Raw genomic sequence first — 20,708 nt, forward strand, 5'->3', positions numbered from 1 at the left:
AGTAAGTGAGTTATTGTAAGTAAAGCATCTATTATGTCCATTGCCAAGTTTTATCACATTAAACACAAAGTTATTTAATAAATGACACCAGACTTTGAATGCATTAATCCAGTGTTCAGTTCAACACCTCTCAAAACAGAGGAGCTCTGGTGGACTTTATATGGCACACAGTTTAAAGAGATAGTTTACCCAAAAATAAAATTCTCATAAATGAGTCATTATTTAGTCATCATCATGTTGTTTAAACCTGTATGATTTTTTTCTGATGAATACAAAAGAAGATATTTTGATAAATGACGGTAAGCACACAGCTGATGGTAACCATTGACTTTCATAGTAGGAAAAACAAATATTATGGAGGTATTGTGATAAATGATAAAAAAAGTTATTTTGATAAATGACGGTAAGCACACAGTTGATGGACCCCGTAGTAGCCTAGTGTATTTGTTTTTCCTACTTTGTTATTGTAAAGTCAATATAAAGTTTTTAAGGAATGTTTATTAATAAAAATGTTTAGAATGAATGTAATATTTGCAGATAGGTTTGTTTCCTTCGTGTTTTCTCCACACCCGTGACGTTTATTCTGATCAGCCGGTTTGTCCGGTTGAAGGGCGAGGCCGTTGCAGCGCGTGCCGGTGACGCCGCACCTGCCACTAGCTCATGAATATTAATTCGTTAACGTGACGTTCGTCTAAAAAGCTTTATTGATTGGTTGAAAAGCAGACAATCGCAGGTAGCGAAGGTTTGGCTTATGAGTTTTAATTCGCACTCGTGATTGGTCAACCTGGAAGCTTTCCGCATTACGTCAAATCAAGCAAAGTAATATTCATGAGTTGATGTTTGTGATTCGTTCTTCGCGCCCCGCCCTCTTAACGCTGAAGTTTCACTTGCACGCCTCGAACCCTGAAGATTCACGCGCATTGTGTTCAGTCCCATGGAGTAATTGTGTCGCCAAAACAGGTAAATTCTAAACATCTCTTTGTGTAATGTGAACATGTCATGGCGTAAATAAACTCATTGAGGTTTTTATTTCATTTAGTTTAGTTTGATTTAATAGTTACCTCAGATACCTTTTACTTTTATGCATGGTATCAAATATCTAAAAGGGCACGCGGTGATAATGTTTTATATTTGAAGTGTATATTTTATTCCTCTCAGTCTGTAGAGAATATAAAGACCGATAGTTCATTGTAAATGGCATCTATTGATAAGTTACCTATTAGGGCTAACAGGTGCAGAGAGCAGATTACATGACACTGCCTCATATATGGCTTTCTGTTTATTATTATTTCATGTTTTAGTTCACTGTAATGCTCAACAGACAAAAAGTTCATTTATACTTATAGATGAGAATATGTGTGAATCAAAGTTTCATAGCACTTTACAATACACATGTATGAACTTTATGTAAGGTTGCTTACTGCTATTTTAATTGACATCCACCTTATGACAGAAATCCATGTAAATAAATAATATTTATCTCCTGACTGATGTAGTGAAAGAGACCTGCCCTGGGATGTGAAGTATCCACATGCAAATCTGTGCATGATCATTTGCATGTGTTCCTAGTGAGCATGAGGTCTCAACAGATCTATTTGAGTCACATGCTTTGAACTTATTTACCCTGTTTCATGACAAAATCAGGTTTTATCTCTGTTTTTAAAGCTTATAAGAATTAATAGATGTCAGGAAAAAAATCTCCCTTGTATTTCAAATCTTTCAATAAAAGGAATTAGGGCTGTCAAATGATTAATTGCGATTAATTGTATACAAAGTAAAAGTTTGTGTTTGCATAATATATGTGTGTGTACTGTATGTAATTATGTATATATAAATACATACACATGCATGTATATATAAGAAACATTTACATGTGTGTGTGTGCACATAAATTCAATATATATATAAATAAAAACAATATATACATACATACATACATACATACATACACACACACACATAATTATGCAAACAGAAACTTTTATTTTGTATGCGATTAATCGTTTGACAGTCCTATGAGCATCATGTATCGACACGCTGCTTTGGTGGTGACTCCATTATGATTGATCATCCAAGAATTTTATTGACTCTTTTAGCCGGCACCATATGGCAGTCATGAGTTTTACAATGAGATCAACATATTTTCTTACTCCAGCTGTATATCTCACCTGACAAAAGCTGGCTTGCTGTTGGACTGGTTTGTTGAAAATGAAGACAGATTTATGTTGGGTTGTGGTGTAAAACACAAGAAGTGAGCTTTTTTTCTTCTTTTTCCACCCGCTGGCCGTAGATAATGTTTCAAAAAGATCCTGCTTGTGAAGTACACTGAAAAGTTTGAATATCATTCACAACAGTCTGAGGAGCTACCAACAAGCCAGACTGGGAAAAGTTGTTTTGAGCACGGATAAGACAACGTAGGTGACCGTTTGAAATGTCAACATTGGACTGCTTCACTTGATTTCAAGCGAGTGTAATCTGAGATATTTAACAATGAATGACGTGTTGTGGATGAGAAGGACTTCTAGGGTGGAGGTCTGTATAAGGATTGAGAATATCAGATGAGATTGATGCTGGTCATTTATTGTGGCTTTCACAGGGTGTGTATATTTAGCCTGCAGAAAAACGTCTAGTCGCTTCTTGTTTAAGTAAATCTAGGTTGGTAGAAAGCTTAAAAATCTAACCCAACCAGAGTAACGTGGCCTCGGAGAGCTCAACCAACTGGATTTGGGTTGTGTGTCTTTGCCAGAATAGACTGATATGATGCATTAATATCTGCTTATGTCTGAATTAACTGAGAGTTTTTCGTTCATGTGTGTGATCACCTTTAGTAAAACATGTGGTTTATCTTATCTGTGTAAGAAGTGAACTGTGAGATAAAAGCATCAACACAAACTTGAAACAAACATATCTACACTTGAATTAAACATCACTAAACATCTACACGTACACATGATTTATTAAATGGAGTTTTAAGTAAAAGTTCATGAGGATCTTGTTCTTCTGGTCCTGTCAATCACAACACGAGGACAAATGAACAACAGTGACGATTCTTCTGACATTCCTTTACCAGCCCAACTCCATCTTGACTTTACGTGATCTAATTGAATATATTTGTCCGGCGGGAGGCGGCTTAAAGCTCCAGGTGAATTACACGTTGTTGGACTTTCCTTTTACAGACAACAGGACAAGTCTGTTTACCTTATGTGCTTATCTTTACCACTGTCAAAGATTAGATTGACATATCAACCTGTTCTCAGATTGACATCTAATCTGTGTATTAACAATAAATAAAGATCATCATTGATGTTGTTGAATAAGCAGTTCAAACATCCTCATTAATATCACAAAGCTTTAGGTCACAGAGTTTTATGCTAATAAAGTTAGAATTGAGCGATTATACTGCGGGGTTTACACAAGCAATTCAATAACTCTTGTAAATTGTTTAGTGCATCTAGATGATAAACCTTGTCCTGCAAGCTCGCATTCAATATTTGCATTTCATGCAACACAAGACAGTGCTGCTGCTTTACTGCAGGACACCAAATAAACTTGGAATGTGTTATTATTCTTAGAGTAGACGTCATTTGTGTTATCTTCAAACGTATGTATCAACCTCATGCCATCATATTTATTATAAAAATGTTTGTTAATGCCACTGAAATGAGCGCGAGTCACAAATGTGTTTCTCTTTTGTTTTCTCCTTCAGGTGCAGTGTGTAGCCATGGCTGCATGGGTGGAGGCGACCACAAGGGAACTGAGCAAGTCAACGCCGCACATTAACCAAAGCAAACCTTCAGTTTCCGCCTCCACGCTCTCTGGAGACACGGGGAAGCCGGCGCTGGGCCCAAAGCCGCATCTTATGCCCAAACCGTTTGCCCTCCAAAGGAACGCAACCGTCCGTCCGATCAAAGCCCCGAGAATTGAAGTCAGCAAACTTTCAAGGGCTGCGTCTTCTGATGCGCTCGACTTCAGGAAGTCCGATTCAGGAGAGACTAACATTGATGAATCCATAAAACCAAATGCAAATGGCACTTTAAATGCAGCTCCTAAACCGACCCCGCTCACCCCAAAACCTGCTTTAACACCAAAGCCTAAATCTGTGCCCGAACCTAATACACGAACCAGTTCAAATTCAAGGCTTGATGTGAGTGCCGGCTCAGCTGAAGATGTGAAAGACGTTCAGCCCAGAAGCAGAGCAAAATCTTTGGGTTCTCAGGACCAAAAGCCTCTCAGACAAAAGCCAGCCGATGCCAAAGTGTCTTCTGCGTGCTGGCCGGCTAGAAATCGTCTCTCTGTGGGGTTGACCTCCATGTTTGAGTCATCTTCAAAGCCAGAGAGAGAGGTTAGTTCTGTTAGACGAGATGCCGAAACCAGCAGGACAGATAAAGCACCGCTTTCTCCTTTAGAGGCAAGGTTTTCAAAGCCACAGGTGGAGACAGAAGAGGTGGAGGACGGGGAGATCAGCGGGAGCAGCATTAAGAGACGCATCAGTCTGCTTTTTGACCGTTCCTCTGCCTCCCATACCAGGGACGCTTTCAACAAAAAGGACACTGCATCTCCTGAAATATCAGTCGATATTAAACAGAGAATCAAGAATCTGAGCTTGACTACGCATGAGCCAAGAGTTCGGCTGTCATCCGCTGGTGCCCTTAAATGGTTCGTAGATCTGCATTTCTGTTCTTTAGGCCTAATAGAGTTTATAATGCAGCTGTGTTTGAGTTTGGATTTTTTCACAAAGTTAAGTTTCTAGACATCATCTGCAAGGTGCATCTTATGTTCAAGAAAATGTTTGTAAAGCGTTTCAATTTTTGTAATTGCAGTCAACCACATGAGAAGACATCGAGCGACTCAGACGAGCCTTCGTTCAGTGAGGAATCCCTTGAGAAGCCTGCACAGGCGACACCTGTACAAAACGGACCACCGAAACACTCTTCACCTCCCAACGCTGTGCCTGAGACGAACGTACTGCTGGAAAACAAGAAAACAAGCCTGCGCTCTACAGGTGAACCTGGTGCTAATGTGGAGGAAGTTGAAGAGGACAAAGAGAACCATATAGCTGTGCCTGTGTACAGGAGGGTTGGGATAACCAAAGATCTAGAGAGACAGAGACAAGAAGAAGAAGAAAAACAACAGAGAGAAGAGCAGTTAGAGAAAGAAAGGAAAGAGCAGGAAAGAGAAAAACATTTGGAAAAAGAACGGAAACGTGCTGAGGAAGAGAGGCGCTTGAAAGAGGAAAGAAAACTGAAAGAGGAAAAGCAAAAACAACTAGAGGAACAGAAAAGGGAAGAGGAAGAAAGAACTAAAAGAATCGAAGAAGAAAGAAAACTGGAGGAGGAGAGAAAGAAAGAGGCTGAAAAAGAGAGACAACGAGAGCAAGAGAGATTAGAACGAGAAAAACAGATTGAAGAGCAGAAGAGAAGGATTGAAGAGAAAAGGGAACAAGAGAGACAGAGAGAGGAGTTAAGACTGAGACAGGAGAGAGAAAAAGAGGAGAAGCTAAAGAAAGAAAGGGAAATGGAGGAGAAAAGACAAATTGAGGAGGAACGATTGAGACAGCAAAGAAATAAAGAGGAGAGATTGAAGAAAGAGAGAGAAATGGAGGAAAATAAAAGAATTGAAGAGGAGAAAAGATTGAGACAGGAAAGAGAAAAAGAGGAGAGGTTAAAAAAAGAGAGAGAAATGGAGGAAAAAAGACGAATTGAAGAGGAGGAAAGATTGAGACAGGAAAGAGAAAAGGAGGAGAGGTTAAAAAAAGAGAGAGAAATGGAGGAAAAGAGACAAATAGAAGAGCAGCAACTTAGACTAGAAAGAGAGAGAGAGGAGAGATTAAAGAAAGAGAGAGAAATGGAAGAAAAAAGACTGATTGAAGAGGAGAAAAGATTGAGACAGGAAAGAGAAAAAGAGGAGAGATTAAGAAAAGAGAGAGAAATGGAGGAAAAAAGACGAATCGAAGAGGAGAAAAGATTGAGACAGGAAAGAGAAAAAGAGGAGAGATTAAGAAAAGAGAGAGAAATGGAGGAAAAAAGACTAATCGAAGAGGAGAAAAGATTGAGACAGGAAAGAGAAGAGAGATTAAGAAAAGAGAGAGAAATGGAAGAAAAAAGACTAATCGAAGAGGAGAAAAGATTGAGACAGGAAAGAGAAGAGAGATTAAGAAAAGAGAGAGAAATGGAAGAAAAAAGACTAATCGAAGAGGAGAAAAGATTGAGACAGGAAAGAGAAAAAGAGGAGAGATTAAGAAAAGAGAGAGAAATGGAGGAAAAAAGACTAATCGAAGAGGAGAAAAGATTGAGACAGGAAAGAGAAGAGAGATTAAGAAAAGAGAGAGAAATGGAAGAAAAAAGACTAATCGAAGAGGAGAAAAGATTGAGACAGGAAAGAGAAGAGAGGCTAAGAAAAGAAAGAGAAATGGAAGAAAAAAGACTAATCGAAGAGGAGAAAAGATTGAGACAGGAAAGAGAAGAGAGATTAAGAAAAGAGAGAGAAATGGAAGAAAAAAGACTAATCGAAGAGGAGAAAAGATTGAGACAGGAAAGAGAAGAGAGGCTAAGAAAAGAGAGAGAAATGGAAGAAAAAAGACTAATCGAAGAGGAGAAAAGATTGAGACAGGAAAGAGAAGAGAGACTAAGAAAAGAGAGAGAAATGGAAGAAAAAAGACGCATTGAAGAGCAAAGAATGAGACAAGAAAGAGAAAGAGAGGAGAGATTAAATATAGAGAGAGAGCTGGAAAAGAAAAGACGAATTGAAGAGGAGGAAAGATGGAGACAGGAAAGAGAAAATGAGAGATTACAGATGAGGTATGGGAGAGAGGAAGTTCCTACCAGTTATGATTTGATATCATTTGATACTGAAGAACCAAAATCATCACGGGGAGTAGAGTCCATCGCTCGGACCAAGACTGTCTCACCTCAGAGAGATGAAGTGATTTACGATGACTTCTCTGTTAAACCACGGAGATGGGGAACCCAGGAACGTCGTTCCTCAACACCATCTCCATCCAGAGAATCTCCTACTGTTAATGAAACTCCTGATTGGTTGCAATACAAATCCAATGATCCTGGATTCCAAGAACTAAGTGGAGATCAGGTCGAGATTAAAAATCTATTGCAATTTGCATAAAGTTGAATAATGTGGATGAACTGATCAGATTTGAATCTGAACCATTTTAATCTACAGAACTCAGAAATCAGTAAGCAGCCACAGATTGTAGAGGAGTCTGAACCTGAAGATCTGTTGGGATCAGAACATGATGAGGTCACATCACATGAGGTGAGGTTCAGCTGGTTCTAGAGTTAGTGGATATTGATGTTCATTTTTGAAAATAAGATAAATAGGACACACGGTCTCTTGTGTCATCTTCAATCCACATCCAAAGGTTAAAAAATTTGTGTAGTTTACAATACAGGTTCATGCCATGTGACTGTATATGAAACGAAAACATGGCAAAGATGATGCGATGAAGGACATTCAGGGCTTTCTCAGTTACGCCCAGCACCGCCCATTGGCAGGTCCACACAGAGTCAGTGCCCTTAAAAAAAGCAATAGAAACGCCCATTATTTATAAAGTTCTACACCTCCCAAACTTTAATATTTTTTGTTTATTACATACTTTAGATCATCTGTTTAAATTCATCTACATGAAGATCTTTTCTAGCCCCAGGTGAGAGAGCAGTAAATATAATTTGCTTAGAGTTTTGAGCTTTGATACAAAACTCTTGTAGGCTTGACTAGAGACTTAAGGACAATCCTTTGATTCTTTTGATCTTTGTGTCATGTTGGAATTTCTCACTGGTGTCTTGTGACGGAATAGTGTGATGTCGCCACAGTAGATGTTGTTTTGTGTTGGGTGTGTGCGCTTGTGGGTATAGATACATGTGTATATTTTTATATAATGCTTGTTTTTGAGTCAGGGCTATGGCATTCTCAAACAAAACCTACTGACTCAAATGTACAGTTACAGGCCTGCTTTCACAAACAAGACTTCGCTAAAGCCAGGACTAGGCCTTAGTTAAAGTCAAATGTTTAAGCAAACATGCCTTAGAAAAAGATGTTACTGGTGTTTATCTTGAGACAAATCAATAGCACTGGCTTATTTTAAGATTTGTTAGTGCAACTTATTTTCAGTTAAGACAGCTCAAACATGTGTCTTAGTCTTGGACTAGCATTAAGCCTTGTCTGTGAAACCAGGAGTCAGTGTACTGGATTTAACCCAATGGCTCGTAACTCCTTCCACCCCTGTTTGTGCAGTGGACAGGAAAAATAAAAAATAGCTTATCCATCAGAGTTTCAACTCAAAATTTCATAGATTATTTGCTGAGGGACCTGAGATTAAGAGACCAGTATATCATAGAGAACCATAACTTGACTCTTTTGACTAGGCCTGTAAGAAACAACCCAAATTACCTAGCAGGGGTTGGGGGTTTTTAAGCTTCAGTGAGCAACAGTCGAGCTTGAGTCGAGCTACAGTTGAGCTACAGTCGAGCTTGAGTCGAGCTACAGTCGAGCTCCGGTCTAGCTTGAGTCAAGCTACAGTCGAGTTTGAGTTGAGTCGAGCAACGATAGAGCTTCGGTAAAGCTTGAGTCGAGCTACAGTCGAGCTTGAGTTGAGCTACAGTCAAGCTATTTTTTCAAGTCAAGTTTGAGTTGACTTGAGCATGAGTCGAGCTTGAGCCAAGCTACATTCAAGCTTGAGTTGAGCTACGGTTCAGCTTGAGTCAAGCTACAGTCAAGTTTGAGTTGACTCGAGCATGAGTCGAGCTTGAGCCAAGCTACAGTCAAGCTTGGATCGTGCTTGAGTTGAGGTACAGTCAATCTGAGTTGACTTGAACGTGAGTCGAGCTTGAGTCGATCTTGAGCCGAGCTACAGTCGAGTTTGAGTTGCCTCGAGCATGAGTCAAGCTACAGTTGAGCTTGAGCTGAGCTACAGTCGAGCTTGAGCCGAGCTACAGTCAAGGTTGAGTTGAGCTACAGTTGAGCTTTAGTCGAGCTACTCTCCAGCTTGAGTCGAGTCGAGTTTAAGTTGACTCGAGCTTTAGTCAAGCTTCGGTAGAGCTTGAGCCAATTTACAGTCAAGCTTGAGCCGAGCTACGGTCGAGCTTGAGTTGAGCAACGGTCGAGCTACGGTCCAGCTTGGATCGTGCTTGAGTTGAGGTACAGTCAGTCTGACTTGAGTTTGAGTTGCCTCGAGCATGAGTCAAGCTACAGTTGAGCTTGAGCCAAGCTACAGTCACGGTTGAGTTGAGCTACAGTTGAGCTTTAGTCGAGCTACAGTCGAGTTTGAGTTGACTCGAGCATGAGTCGATCTTGAGTCGATCTTGAGCCGAGCTACAGTTGAGCTTGAGTTGAGCTACAGTTGAGATACAGTCGAGCTACTCTCCAGCTTGAATTGAGTCGAGCTACAGTCGAGTTTAAGTTGACTCGAGCTTGAGTAGCGCTTCGGTAGAGCTTCGGTAGCGCTTGAGTTGAGCTTGAGTCGAGCTTGAGCCCAGCTTTGGTCGAGCTATGGTCGAGCTTCGGTCGAGCTACAGTTGAGTTTCAGGTCAAGCATGACTAGAGCTTAGGTCAAGTTTCGGTCGAGCTTGAGTCGAGCATGAATCTAGCTTGAGTTGAACATGAATCGAGCTTGAGTCAGGCATGAATCGAGCTTCGGGCGAGCTTCGGTCGAGTTACAGTCGAGTTACGGTCGAGCTTTGTTTAGTTTGGTTGAACTTTAGTCAGTGCAGGCATCAATAATAGAACTTTGATGTGAATTCTATGAAATGTTGTAAGGACACATCAAGGAAGCAGGGATACATCATGTAAATGATTTGCAAAGGTCTAGAGCTGATGTTTTAGACGTGTCATGTTGTGTTATGATGGTGAAGTCCATTCATATGCAAAGCAGTGTTTTTGCATGCTGCAAATAATCCACCAGTTTCTCTTCCAAACTAGTTTGGCACAGAAATAGGCAAATGATGTAAATGTTTTGACAATCTGAAAGTGGATTTATATTTTCTTTGCTGCTAAAAGCTGTTGTATCTTGGCTGGTAATGGCTATGCAATTGTTTATGTGTCTCTGTGACATCCTTTAATGCAACATTTAATGCAGATTTTTTTATTTATTCAAAACATGAAAACATGTCTGGGTGATCTTTGAAAAAACAAGAATTATGTTTTTAAGAATAGGAGGTCCATTTTTAGGATTTGTCTATTCTTGTGTATGTTGTAGAGAGTAGTGTGGTATATGACATATATCACAGATATGAGGTACTGTACATGAGACATCAGGGTTCAATGATGTCTTAGGAATACACTTTAAATTGGGGATACTGCATTTAGGGTATGTAGTCTCATAAATGTTTTTACCCATATATTACTTTAATAATTGGAATTAGCTCCCACAATCAAGCAAATAATTCATAATAAAATAGAAATGGCCTTGTATGAATGGTTTTCAGGGCTTTGGTGTGCAACTGCAAATTGCTACGGTGACTTTCAGCATGCTGTTACTGTGCGTTCACATCAGACATGGTAGAGGCGGCAAAAATGTGTTATTCGCACGTAGTTGGATGCTTGAACATTTTGAGTTTACCAACTTCATTCGCGCATAAAATTCTAGTCATTCGAGACATTCACATGGAAATTTGTGTCATGGGAGGGGCCATTCGTGCTGTGCCATTCGTGTGTACCATGCGGCAGGATGCCTATTCGTGTCTTTGCATTGGCGTAACATGTAAATCACTTGTGCTTCCGCGTCTGGTGTGAACGCACAGTTATACAGTTGCTATGGGTGTTATTGATCATTGTTAGGTGATGAACCCTCATGGTATATGATATTACGTCTACCTCTGTATTTACCTGCATTAAAACATAAGGTAGAATCACACAGCCAGGTGTAACAAATACAAACCGGTTCTGATTCAGCAATAAACATTTTTCTAGTTTGAAGTTGATCTTTTTAAGTTTACTATCACAAAACCCATAATGGGTCTCATTGGTTTCCTTTCTAACAGTTGAACAAATTCAAACATGATCCTAAATCCAACCTTTAATCCCTTCCCACTTTCTTTCTTTCTTTCTCTCTCGCTCTCTCTCCCTCTCACTCTCTCTGAACTTTGGTTGGATTTGAGGGGTGTGTCTTTTTCCGGTACCTGTTCATACCTGCAGCGTGTCAAGCATATGAGGTGGGCTACTGAGAAATATTGCTGTGTGTTGAAATGAGATCTGGTCACTAAAGCACAAGAGACGAGTCAAGTTTAGTTTGTATCTTATCCAGTCAAGAAGAGGAGTTTGTATAGCGGAAAACTGAAGAATGGATTAACTTGTTTCATGTTTAAATGGAGTAAAGGTGTTGAGGAATGATGGACAACTGAAGCACTTTTATCAGGGATGGGCAGGTTTGTGTTTTGCTGATTCACTGGAAAAGGTTAAGATGTTTGACGTTGGTTTGTGCCGTTGTTGACTATAAAGTCTTCAAGACCTCCAATATAGGCCTTTTTCCAAACACCCTACTGAAAGAATTGACAACTTTTTGATGTCAACAATTTCAACAACTGAATAACATCATTCCTGGAAAGATTAAACTGCTTGTTTTCCAAAGGGACTTGTTGGGGTAACAGAAGATGCAGAATCTGGGTAGTAAACTGTCTGAGGTTCAGACTCAGGTGTCCGGCTGGATGGGCAACATGCGTCGTTCGTTACAGGAGGCTGTGGAGTTGGTGTCGGGCACTCTGGAGCGCGAGCGAACCGTGGAGGAAGATGAAGAAAGGTTGGGAACGTTAGAGAGAGCCATCTCACCGCTGAGAAGTTTCGCCTCTCGTGGTCGACAGTCCTTGCGAAATCTTTCTCAGCAAAGCCGACAGCGGTTTTCACTGCGCAGGCGCGCAACCACGTCAAACACCACGCGCGTAAGACTTACAGCATTCTGTTGTCTCTTGATTCACAGCATGGCCTTTTTACACATTAAATTCGTCCACATTATTATATTGTATTTTTTATTGGACACACAAACATGAATGTTAGTATCTCAGATAGACGACTTCATCTGTATCAACCGGTCTGTCTGCTTTATTTCCTCTTTTTCTTTCTCTTTTTCTGGATTCTTTCACATAATTTTTAGGAATTGGAAGTTGGTGGTCTCATATTTGTCTATTTTTAGCAGCATATTTAGCAGCAGAAATGTTATTGGTTAGAAAAGTTGCAGTTTCATTTTAGTGCAGGGGTCTTCAACTTTTTTTCAGGGGAAGGACCCCTAAGATGAGAGACGCATGACGCAGGGACCCCCTGATAATAAATGTGTAAAACAGAGATGTATTTAAGTAAGCAGTAAGGTACGAGATGCTGCTTTATTGTATTAAGCACAACGCAAAGTGAGTAAAGCACAACTATTGACCAATCAGAATCAAGGACTGGAACTAACTGTTTTATAAGCAGAAACAAACCATATAGTCACACAGCCATTCTATATTAAGACAATACATTAGCACTATTATGCTGTTGTTGTACATGCATAGTTTTCTGTGTATTTTTTGTTGTTGTTGTTAAAGTAGATTAATTTAATTATTATTTAAAGATATCTGCAGTGTAATAGATTTTAAATTTCCTTTGCAACACTGTATCATGAAATAATGTATCTATAGTCACGTCATTTTGTGAGTCTTTTCCGTGACACTGACACGTTTTTCCACCTTTTTTGTGTGAACATGTCACTTAATTCTGTTTACGTGTCACTGTCATGTGTTTGTTACTCAACTGTTTTGTCTTGTTTTCAAACCATTGACACTTCGGTTTAGGGTTAGATTTGGTGTTTGCATTAGGATGTCACTTTAAGTATTGGTTTATACCTTTGTTTCATGATTTATTTTTTATATTTTATGATTTTTAAACTATTGTCGCCTGGCATTAGGGTTGGGTTTGGGTAAGAATGTCATTTTATGTAAATCTAACCCTAAACCAAAGCAATAATGGTGAGAAAGTGGAATAGGGCAGTTGAGTAACAAATGCATGACATGTTGAGACAAAATGGTGGAAAAATGTGTCAGTGTCACGGAAAACACTCACAAAATTAAATGACTATAGGTACATAATTTCGTGATACTGGGTTGTCCTGTGAGATGGACAATTACACATTTACCTGAACCAGTTTATGAAAATGACTGATCATGAATGGCTGTTGTGCAAAAGATGTACAGTTATAGATTCTGTTGTTATTTTATTAAGTGGAGGGCTTTGCAAAGACGTCTTTTTGCTTCTCTGTGTGTTGCTGCGGGTGAAGATCTCTCTCACACACACACACACACACACACACACACACACACACACACACACACACACACACACACACACACACACTGCTGCTCATTCTGAGCTCCTTTACCTTTATCATCATCATCATCACGAGTTTGAGTTGTGTGAGTTTATTTTCTGCAGGAGAACAACATGCAACAAATCCACAGCATCTCTTTGGGGTAACTTTATGACAGGCGCTTGATTTTAATACGACTATGAATCTTGCACAAAGCACCATCGCAGCGATTGATTTTAAATGCGAGCGATTATTTTGTCACAGTTTATAATGCAGACGCGGTGTGGTTTCATTTGCCTGTCCAAGAGTCAACAGCCGTCTAAGTTTAGAAATATAGATGAGAACACAGATTGCACTGTTTCTAAAATAACATTCTGAAAGAAACACAAACATGTCTATATGATCTACCTGTTTTATGATGGTTTTTTTGTCACTACTGCTGCTTCCTCAGTGGGCGCTTAGTCTTCAGATATTTAGTTTAGTCCACGGGCCGCTCACGTGCCCAACATAAAGGGAACATATTGGTTGTAACGTTTTGTACAGGTTTTACATTTTTAACAAAAAAATGGCTTGTGATTAAACATCATTTGGCGGACCCCCTGCAGTTCCGTCCATTGATTTATTTAAATGACAGGATTGTGCCTGGAGCGCTTAAAGAGCACCTATTGTCCAATTCACAATTTTACATTTCCTTTGGTGTGTAAGTGTGTATTAGTTGTAATGTTGACGATATGCAAAAAGTACAAACCCCAAAGTAAACTATGACGCGAGTTATCGTCTCCAACGTAAATCTCTACAACAATCTCTACAACAAACACACAGATTGTAGGCAACAGTTTACTTCCTGGGATTGGTGATGTAGTAAAGACCGACATTATCATAATTCCTCCTGTTTCGGACTCAGCCTGTGAGTTAACTCCTGTTAGCATTGCATTGTGAGCCAATCTTTTGATAAGAAGCGTCATATTTCCAGCTGAGGTCAGAGGTATTCAGACCAATCACATTATTTTCCACATACTGTACATTTTTGTAGCTCCAGATATCCCTTCTTTCTTTAAAGCTCATGTAACACACGATGTCTCTTCATTTCTGATGTTAATCTGGAGTACCTATAGAGTAGTATTACATCCTTTATATCTCCGAAAAGTCTTTAGTTTAATCAGATTTATAAAAGAAAGATTAGCTTTACCGAATCTTTCTGATAACGTACGAAAAAAATAAGAAAGAGGAGTTACTACCGCGGGAGGAGCGAGTACGAGTCATGCAACACTATACCACACTGTGTGCATAGCGACTATTTCCAACATAAGACAGAAGTCTTACTTACCGCATGCAACTCTTGACCCGGTTGGGAAAATCCAGCCCATCAAACACACACGCAAAACTCCGCTGCTACCCCGGATAATAAACTATATCCATTGTTTTCATTTGGCTGGATTTCTTCTCCTTACATCCAAAAACACTTCATCTTTCGTGCCATTGTTGAGTTTTGAAATTAAACAAAGCTATGTCGCATTATATAATGTTTGTAAGTTCTAGCGTCTCCCGCTGATTAACGGGTGGGCGGGATTTTCCGGGGGAAGTGCCCATATAAAGAAGTGATACGTATAGAAAACCCCTGAAATGTCAGCTGGACCTGTAATCAAAAAAAACTTTCCAAAACTTGGCGAAGTGCATTCGGCACATAAATACTCTGTAACACGTCCAACTGCTTTTTTTGACACTTTGCCTACGTTTAGCATGAGGAAACAACTCTATAACTGTGTTAATATGTCAGAATGCTTGAAATACCATTAAACCACCTCTTTAAACGCTCTAAACTTCTTTGTATAAAGCTTTTAAAAGCTCTGTGTTCCTGATTGGCCAGCTAATCTGTACGTTGTGATTGGCCTGAATACTTCTTACGTCAGCTGGAATTGTGACGCTTCTTACCATGTTTGCATATCATTAACATGTACTAATACACAATTAGATTTGAGCACGTTTGTGATTACAGTTTTTTCCAATTGCTAACACACAATTTTGCAAACTAGTCTGGTTTTATCAAAAAACTTAACATAATTTACAAAACCACACACCCAAATAGCAAAATACCACATATATCCTGCAAAATGAAGCACTCCAACCTAAACTACATATAACATTATCAAAATCAAACTTTGACACAAATTGGAACACACTTCATTCATATTTCCAGATTTTTGTCTAACCAACTACACACAGTTGGGCATAATGAAAAGTGCACTTTTCTTTAGTATGCTTTGCCATAATACTAAAATATGTATTAGATTGTTCACATGCACAGAAATATTTGCAGATACACACACATGCTGTTGATTTTTTTTTTCACCAAACAAGTCACAACGCCACATCACAGGCAATATATTCCCTTGCCAGACATCGAGGGAAGAAGCACCTTGAGCACATCCATTCCTAAATTGCACCAACATCAATCTCATCACATGTCTTTTCCATAGCCTGCAAAAGAGGCATGCACACAAAGGGCTGCTGGTCATATACCATAACTCTTCTATGGGGTTCAAAAATGGCGAGTATGGTGGGAGGTATTGCACGATAAATGTTTGGTAGTCAGCAAACCAGTTTTGGACTGGGGCTGCACGATGAAAGCTCACGTTGTGCCATACTACAACATACCAGTTTCTTTGGTCTACATCATTCATACACTCTGATGGTATGAGAATGTTGTGGAGTCTAGAAATGTGAGATTATGGGCTGTGTTGTGGTCCAAGGTTGGCATGACGGTGGAGGACACCATCCATATTGGAGATGGCAGCACACATTGTGATGTTCCCACCTCGTTAGCCAGGAACATCTATAATGGCTCTGTGGCCAATGACGTTCCCGTTGGCTTTTTTTAGTGCTTACATCCTGATTGAAGTGTTAACAATTAACCACTCAGGTGGTTGGGCAGGTGGCACATATATTGGCCATTTAGCTCGCATAGTGTCATTTTGAATGGTAGTGTTTTGAAAAGGCAAACATGTGACTTTATGTCAGATTGTTATGTCTTGTGCAGAGAACCGTGTTCAGTGCATTTAAAAAGTGCCATTATGAATTGCAAAATGTGTGTAAAGCAGAAAATGTGTTTAGACTTTTGGAGACTTGAGAAGAGGTTTTGCTCTCTGTGTGTCAGTTTAAATAGTTGTGCTGTTCATGTCATTTTAGTGTGTTAGCAATTGGAAAAAACTGTAATAAAACGTATGCTGCAATCAGTCCGCTGATCTGATACTGTAATAAATATGAATGTATAGTAACTCATTGTTAAAAAGTTAAATATACAAATTAAATAAATAACTATGTACATGCTTAGGACGTTTGCGTTGTAATAATGTACAGGGAGACTTTAGATATAAAAACAGAGACTGGTAAGGTAGTGTTTTATCATTAAAATCTGGTAACATCCTCTTCATTTAATAGAATGTTTGGGTATACCAATATGGCGGCACGTTGGCTTCACACTTGTGACGTCATGCGCAATCCAGTTATTTATATAGATCAGTGGTCCCGTCACACACACCCATTGGCCCATACAGCAAAATATATTACTTTGATTATAATATTTTTAAATATATTTCAAAATAAATAAAAAAAATATTTGCTAAAATATATGTAAGCAATAAGGTACGAGAGGCTGTGCTGTATCGTGAATAAGTAACGGCTAAAGGGCGTTGTTAGGCACGACGCGAAGCGGAGTGCCTGCAACCCCTTCAGCCGTTACTTATTCACGATACAGCACTTGCCTCGAGTACCTTATTGCTTTTATAAAACGGTTACCACACAATATTAAAGTAAAAAAAATATTAGTGCAACGTTCATGAAGTTAAATCAATAAAAGCATTCCTTCCGCTAGAAAAAATAGTCCCTGACTGCGAACAACAACATGAAAGCTCAACTAAAAACAACAAACTGTTCCCAGACTTTGTCTCATTATATGTTTATGTGTTGCTAAGGGTGTTGCTAAGGGCACATTGATATTAAATAGAACCGTTGGGTGAAGCGGTCATAGCAGTGTTTTATTGTGAATAAAGCACACCTATTGACCAATCAGAATCAAGGATTGGAACTAACCGTTTTATAATTATGAATATGTTTACAAAAATATATTTTTCACCAATATATTATTGGCCATTAAAAATAAATAAATTTTAAAGCATTTTAAAGCCAACTATATTTACTTTGTTTATGTTATGAACATTAACAAAACAGTTTTGAAAATATTAAAATTAAATATATTTTCAACCTAAAAAATATAGTAGCCTGTTTTTAGCAAATGTTTTTTAAGTAACAGTATGTAAGAAATTTAGATCAGTTAATCATAAAATGGCCCTGATGTGTCATTAGACATTAAGAAATCATTTTCATTTCAAATACTAATATCACTGACAACAGTGGTCCGGCCAGGATATTGTCATTTAAAACATGGAGTTGCAGCCCTCAACTGATGTTTATGTTGTCATTTTGTGTATTGGCCACCAGTTGTGTGATTGCAGTACCAGTTTTAGCCACAATCTGACATACTGTTCCTTTAAAATAAAAAATATATTTGGGCAAAAAATACTTTTTTGCCACATGGGTTGTAAAATTAGAAATGTATTTGCTTGCCCTTGAACTGAAATATATGTTGATATATATTAAGGTTAAAACTAAATAGATTTTCAAATTTAGTTTCTGGACAGAGAAATGTATTTTTTGCTGTGTTGGGGGCTGCGGACCCCCGGTTGAAGGCCCATGTCTTAGACTGATGTGCACGTGTGTTCCCTATGAGATAAAATAAAAAGTTTGTCTATCTAAACATAATATTCATAAATTTCCATACAGTGTTAATATTTCATCCTTCCAAATAACCAGAATGTCTCTGAATGGCTGTGATATTTTTAGTTTTCATCTGGAGGACAGAAACACACAAAATAATGCTTGATGAATCTTAAATGTTAAATCATTGTTATTATTGAATATAAAGAGAGATCAGTGTTGAACAGTTTCTCTGGTTTTCATCATCTGAGTGCTTTCTGTCAGTGTTGTACACAATGTTGGGCGTTCTTGAATTATTTCACCTGGAATCTGGAGTTGTCGAGGCTTGTTTTTACTTTTGATGTTGGGTCTGTGTGTACCTGCTCTAGAAATTTCATGAAGTCTTTGTGATTCTGCTTATTTTCTCTAAAGGAAACTTTTAGATTTGGCCGCTGTCTCAGATTGATTCTGTGCTAATCTGGCAACACACTGTAGATAGAGAGACCTTAGATTGACGCGCGTCGGTGTGTGTGTGCGTGTGCGTGCGTGTGCGTGTGTGTGTCATGCCTACTCATGAGATGAATGGGCTGATCTGAGATCAGTAGAGAAGAAACCCGGTCCTCTCCCTGATGACTAACTAAACAAATGAAAGCTTCATCATTTTCCTGATTCAGGTCCGGTTAAGTCTGTTTGTTTATATTGACTGGAGAAAGTGAATTTAAATGATTTGTCATTGTTGTGTTGTGATGGAGTCAGGTTGATTTAGTGTAGATTTGTGTTATTTTGCATTACTGCACAGTGTTACATGTAAGGAATAATTGACGACGGGCCATTGAATTATAAGAAAATAATGCACACCAAGGTGGTAATGCGTCACGACGCGAAGCGGAGTGCCGTTACACCGCAGGTGTGCATTATTTTCAAATAATTCAAAGGACCGGAGTCAATTATTCCGCTTATACCACGGTTACCACAAACATTGCTCTGGTGCCTATTTTTAAGACATTTGAAAAATTAGGTGTGCGGTTTACAGAAAAATAATCAACACCCATAGAACATTTCTCAGCCAATCAGAATGCAGCATTCAACAGACCCGTGGTATAAGACTTTTTAATACACATATATCAGCAATGTACATCCATGATGTTTTACTCCTCTTTTCTGATCCTTTATGTAAGGAATAATTGACGATGGGCCGTTGAATTATAAGAAAATAATGCACACCAAGGTGGTAATGCGGCACGACGCGAAGCGGAGTGCCGTTACACCGCAGGTGTGCATTATTTTCAAATAATTCAAAGGACCGGAGTCAATTATTCCGCTTATACCACGGTTACCACAAACATTGCTCTGGTGCCTATTTTTAAGACAGTTGAAAAGTTAGGTGTGCGGTTTACAGAAAAATAATCAACACCCATAGAACATTTCTCAGCCAATCAGAATGCAGCATTCAACAGACCCGTGGTATAAAAATATTTATCTAATATTGTTCGACTTACACTTTCCTATATAATGTAGCCTGACGTTGTCATACGCAAATCTAGTCAGAATTTGAGTCTGATACGGCTCCATTGGACTGTCATTATGGGGTGTGTTTCAACCGAACCAGGACAATAAATGCCTCTGCACTCAATTGGATAGACCTACAACCAATCCGAGCGACCGAGTGTGTGACTTATGTTGAAATGGTGTCTTTTGCAACCTGACCTGAACTGCTAGTTATTTTGCTACAATGAGACTAACATTATGATTGTACTAAGTCTGAGTTAGCAAACATACATCAACACCTACTATGTTTACAACATTTCATTCATATGACAACATTGTGAGTTATTTACTAAGTCATGTAGTCAGACTATCTCTTACCATTTGTAAGTTAGATGAACTTCTTCACATCTCAATTCTCCAGCGGCAGCCGTCTTTGTTGTAAACGAATTCAACACAAGCGCTCTCTGGTGACGTGGTTGATTACGTTACTGTTGATTATCTGTCAATCATCGTATAAAGCCCGCCTGACAATTTGATTGATCCGAACAGTTTTTGTTCGAGCATAGTAGCGCCACAACGGAGCGACTCCAGACCGAACTTCCCATCCTGAAATGTTGTGAGCAGGCCTAAGTTCGGCTGGCACCCGGGCTATGGCTGTGTCTGTGTATTTATTAGGTATAGAAGGATAAACAAACAGATCTTCAGGAGTTTGTTGATACTGATGGCCCACTGTAAGTTTACTAAAACCACACTGCACCTTTGTCTCTCTTGGTTTTGCCAAGTGCTTGATGTCCTCATGACAACATTATCTTAACCCTGGGACAACATATCTTTCCACCAGGATTATCTGCTTCTAGACTTTTGTTTTGCCTCTGATTGTAGAGGTTCAGTTATGGTTGGAGTTTGGGATGGGTTTAGGTCTTATTTACAAAAAAGTTGTCCTTGGGTCAACACAATATGTTGCCCTGAGGACATCTCTTACTTGGCAAAATCAGGTGGAGCCTTCGCCTTTAAGAAGCTCTGGCTGTGTGTCTGTAACACAGAAATGAATGATGGGTGTGGTGGACAGAAAAACTCTTTTTTCAGATCAGATCCATGTATAAAGTAGACTTTAATTTATCTGGATGAGAGGTTTTATTTATAGGTCGTCTCACACAGATTCTGTTTAGGAGAGTTTGTTTGTTTG

General features: G+C 39.0%; 1 protein-coding gene across 1 annotated transcript in view; it reads left to right on the forward strand.

Moving 5' to 3' along the window:
- Window positions 1-848: 848 nt before the first annotated feature.
- Window positions 849-20,708, forward strand: part of tnks1bp1 (tankyrase 1 binding protein 1) — a 26,031-nt gene continuing 6,171 nt past the window's right edge. Inside the window, exons 1-4 of the mRNA XM_055198090.2 lie at window positions 849-960; window positions 3,707-4,656; window positions 4,821-7,086; window positions 7,177-7,269. Of these exons, the coding sequence (XP_055054065.2) occupies window positions 3,722-4,656; window positions 4,821-7,086; window positions 7,177-7,269 (3,294 nt within the window). The 5' untranslated portion in view covers window positions 849-960; window positions 3,707-3,721. The remainder of the gene's footprint in view (window positions 961-3,706; window positions 4,657-4,820; window positions 7,087-7,176; window positions 7,270-20,708) is intronic.

This window comes from Misgurnus anguillicaudatus, chromosome 22, assembly GCF_027580225.2.
Source record: "Misgurnus anguillicaudatus chromosome 22, ASM2758022v2, whole genome shotgun sequence".
Taxonomy (NCBI): domain Eukaryota; kingdom Metazoa; phylum Chordata; class Actinopteri; order Cypriniformes; family Cobitidae; genus Misgurnus; species Misgurnus anguillicaudatus.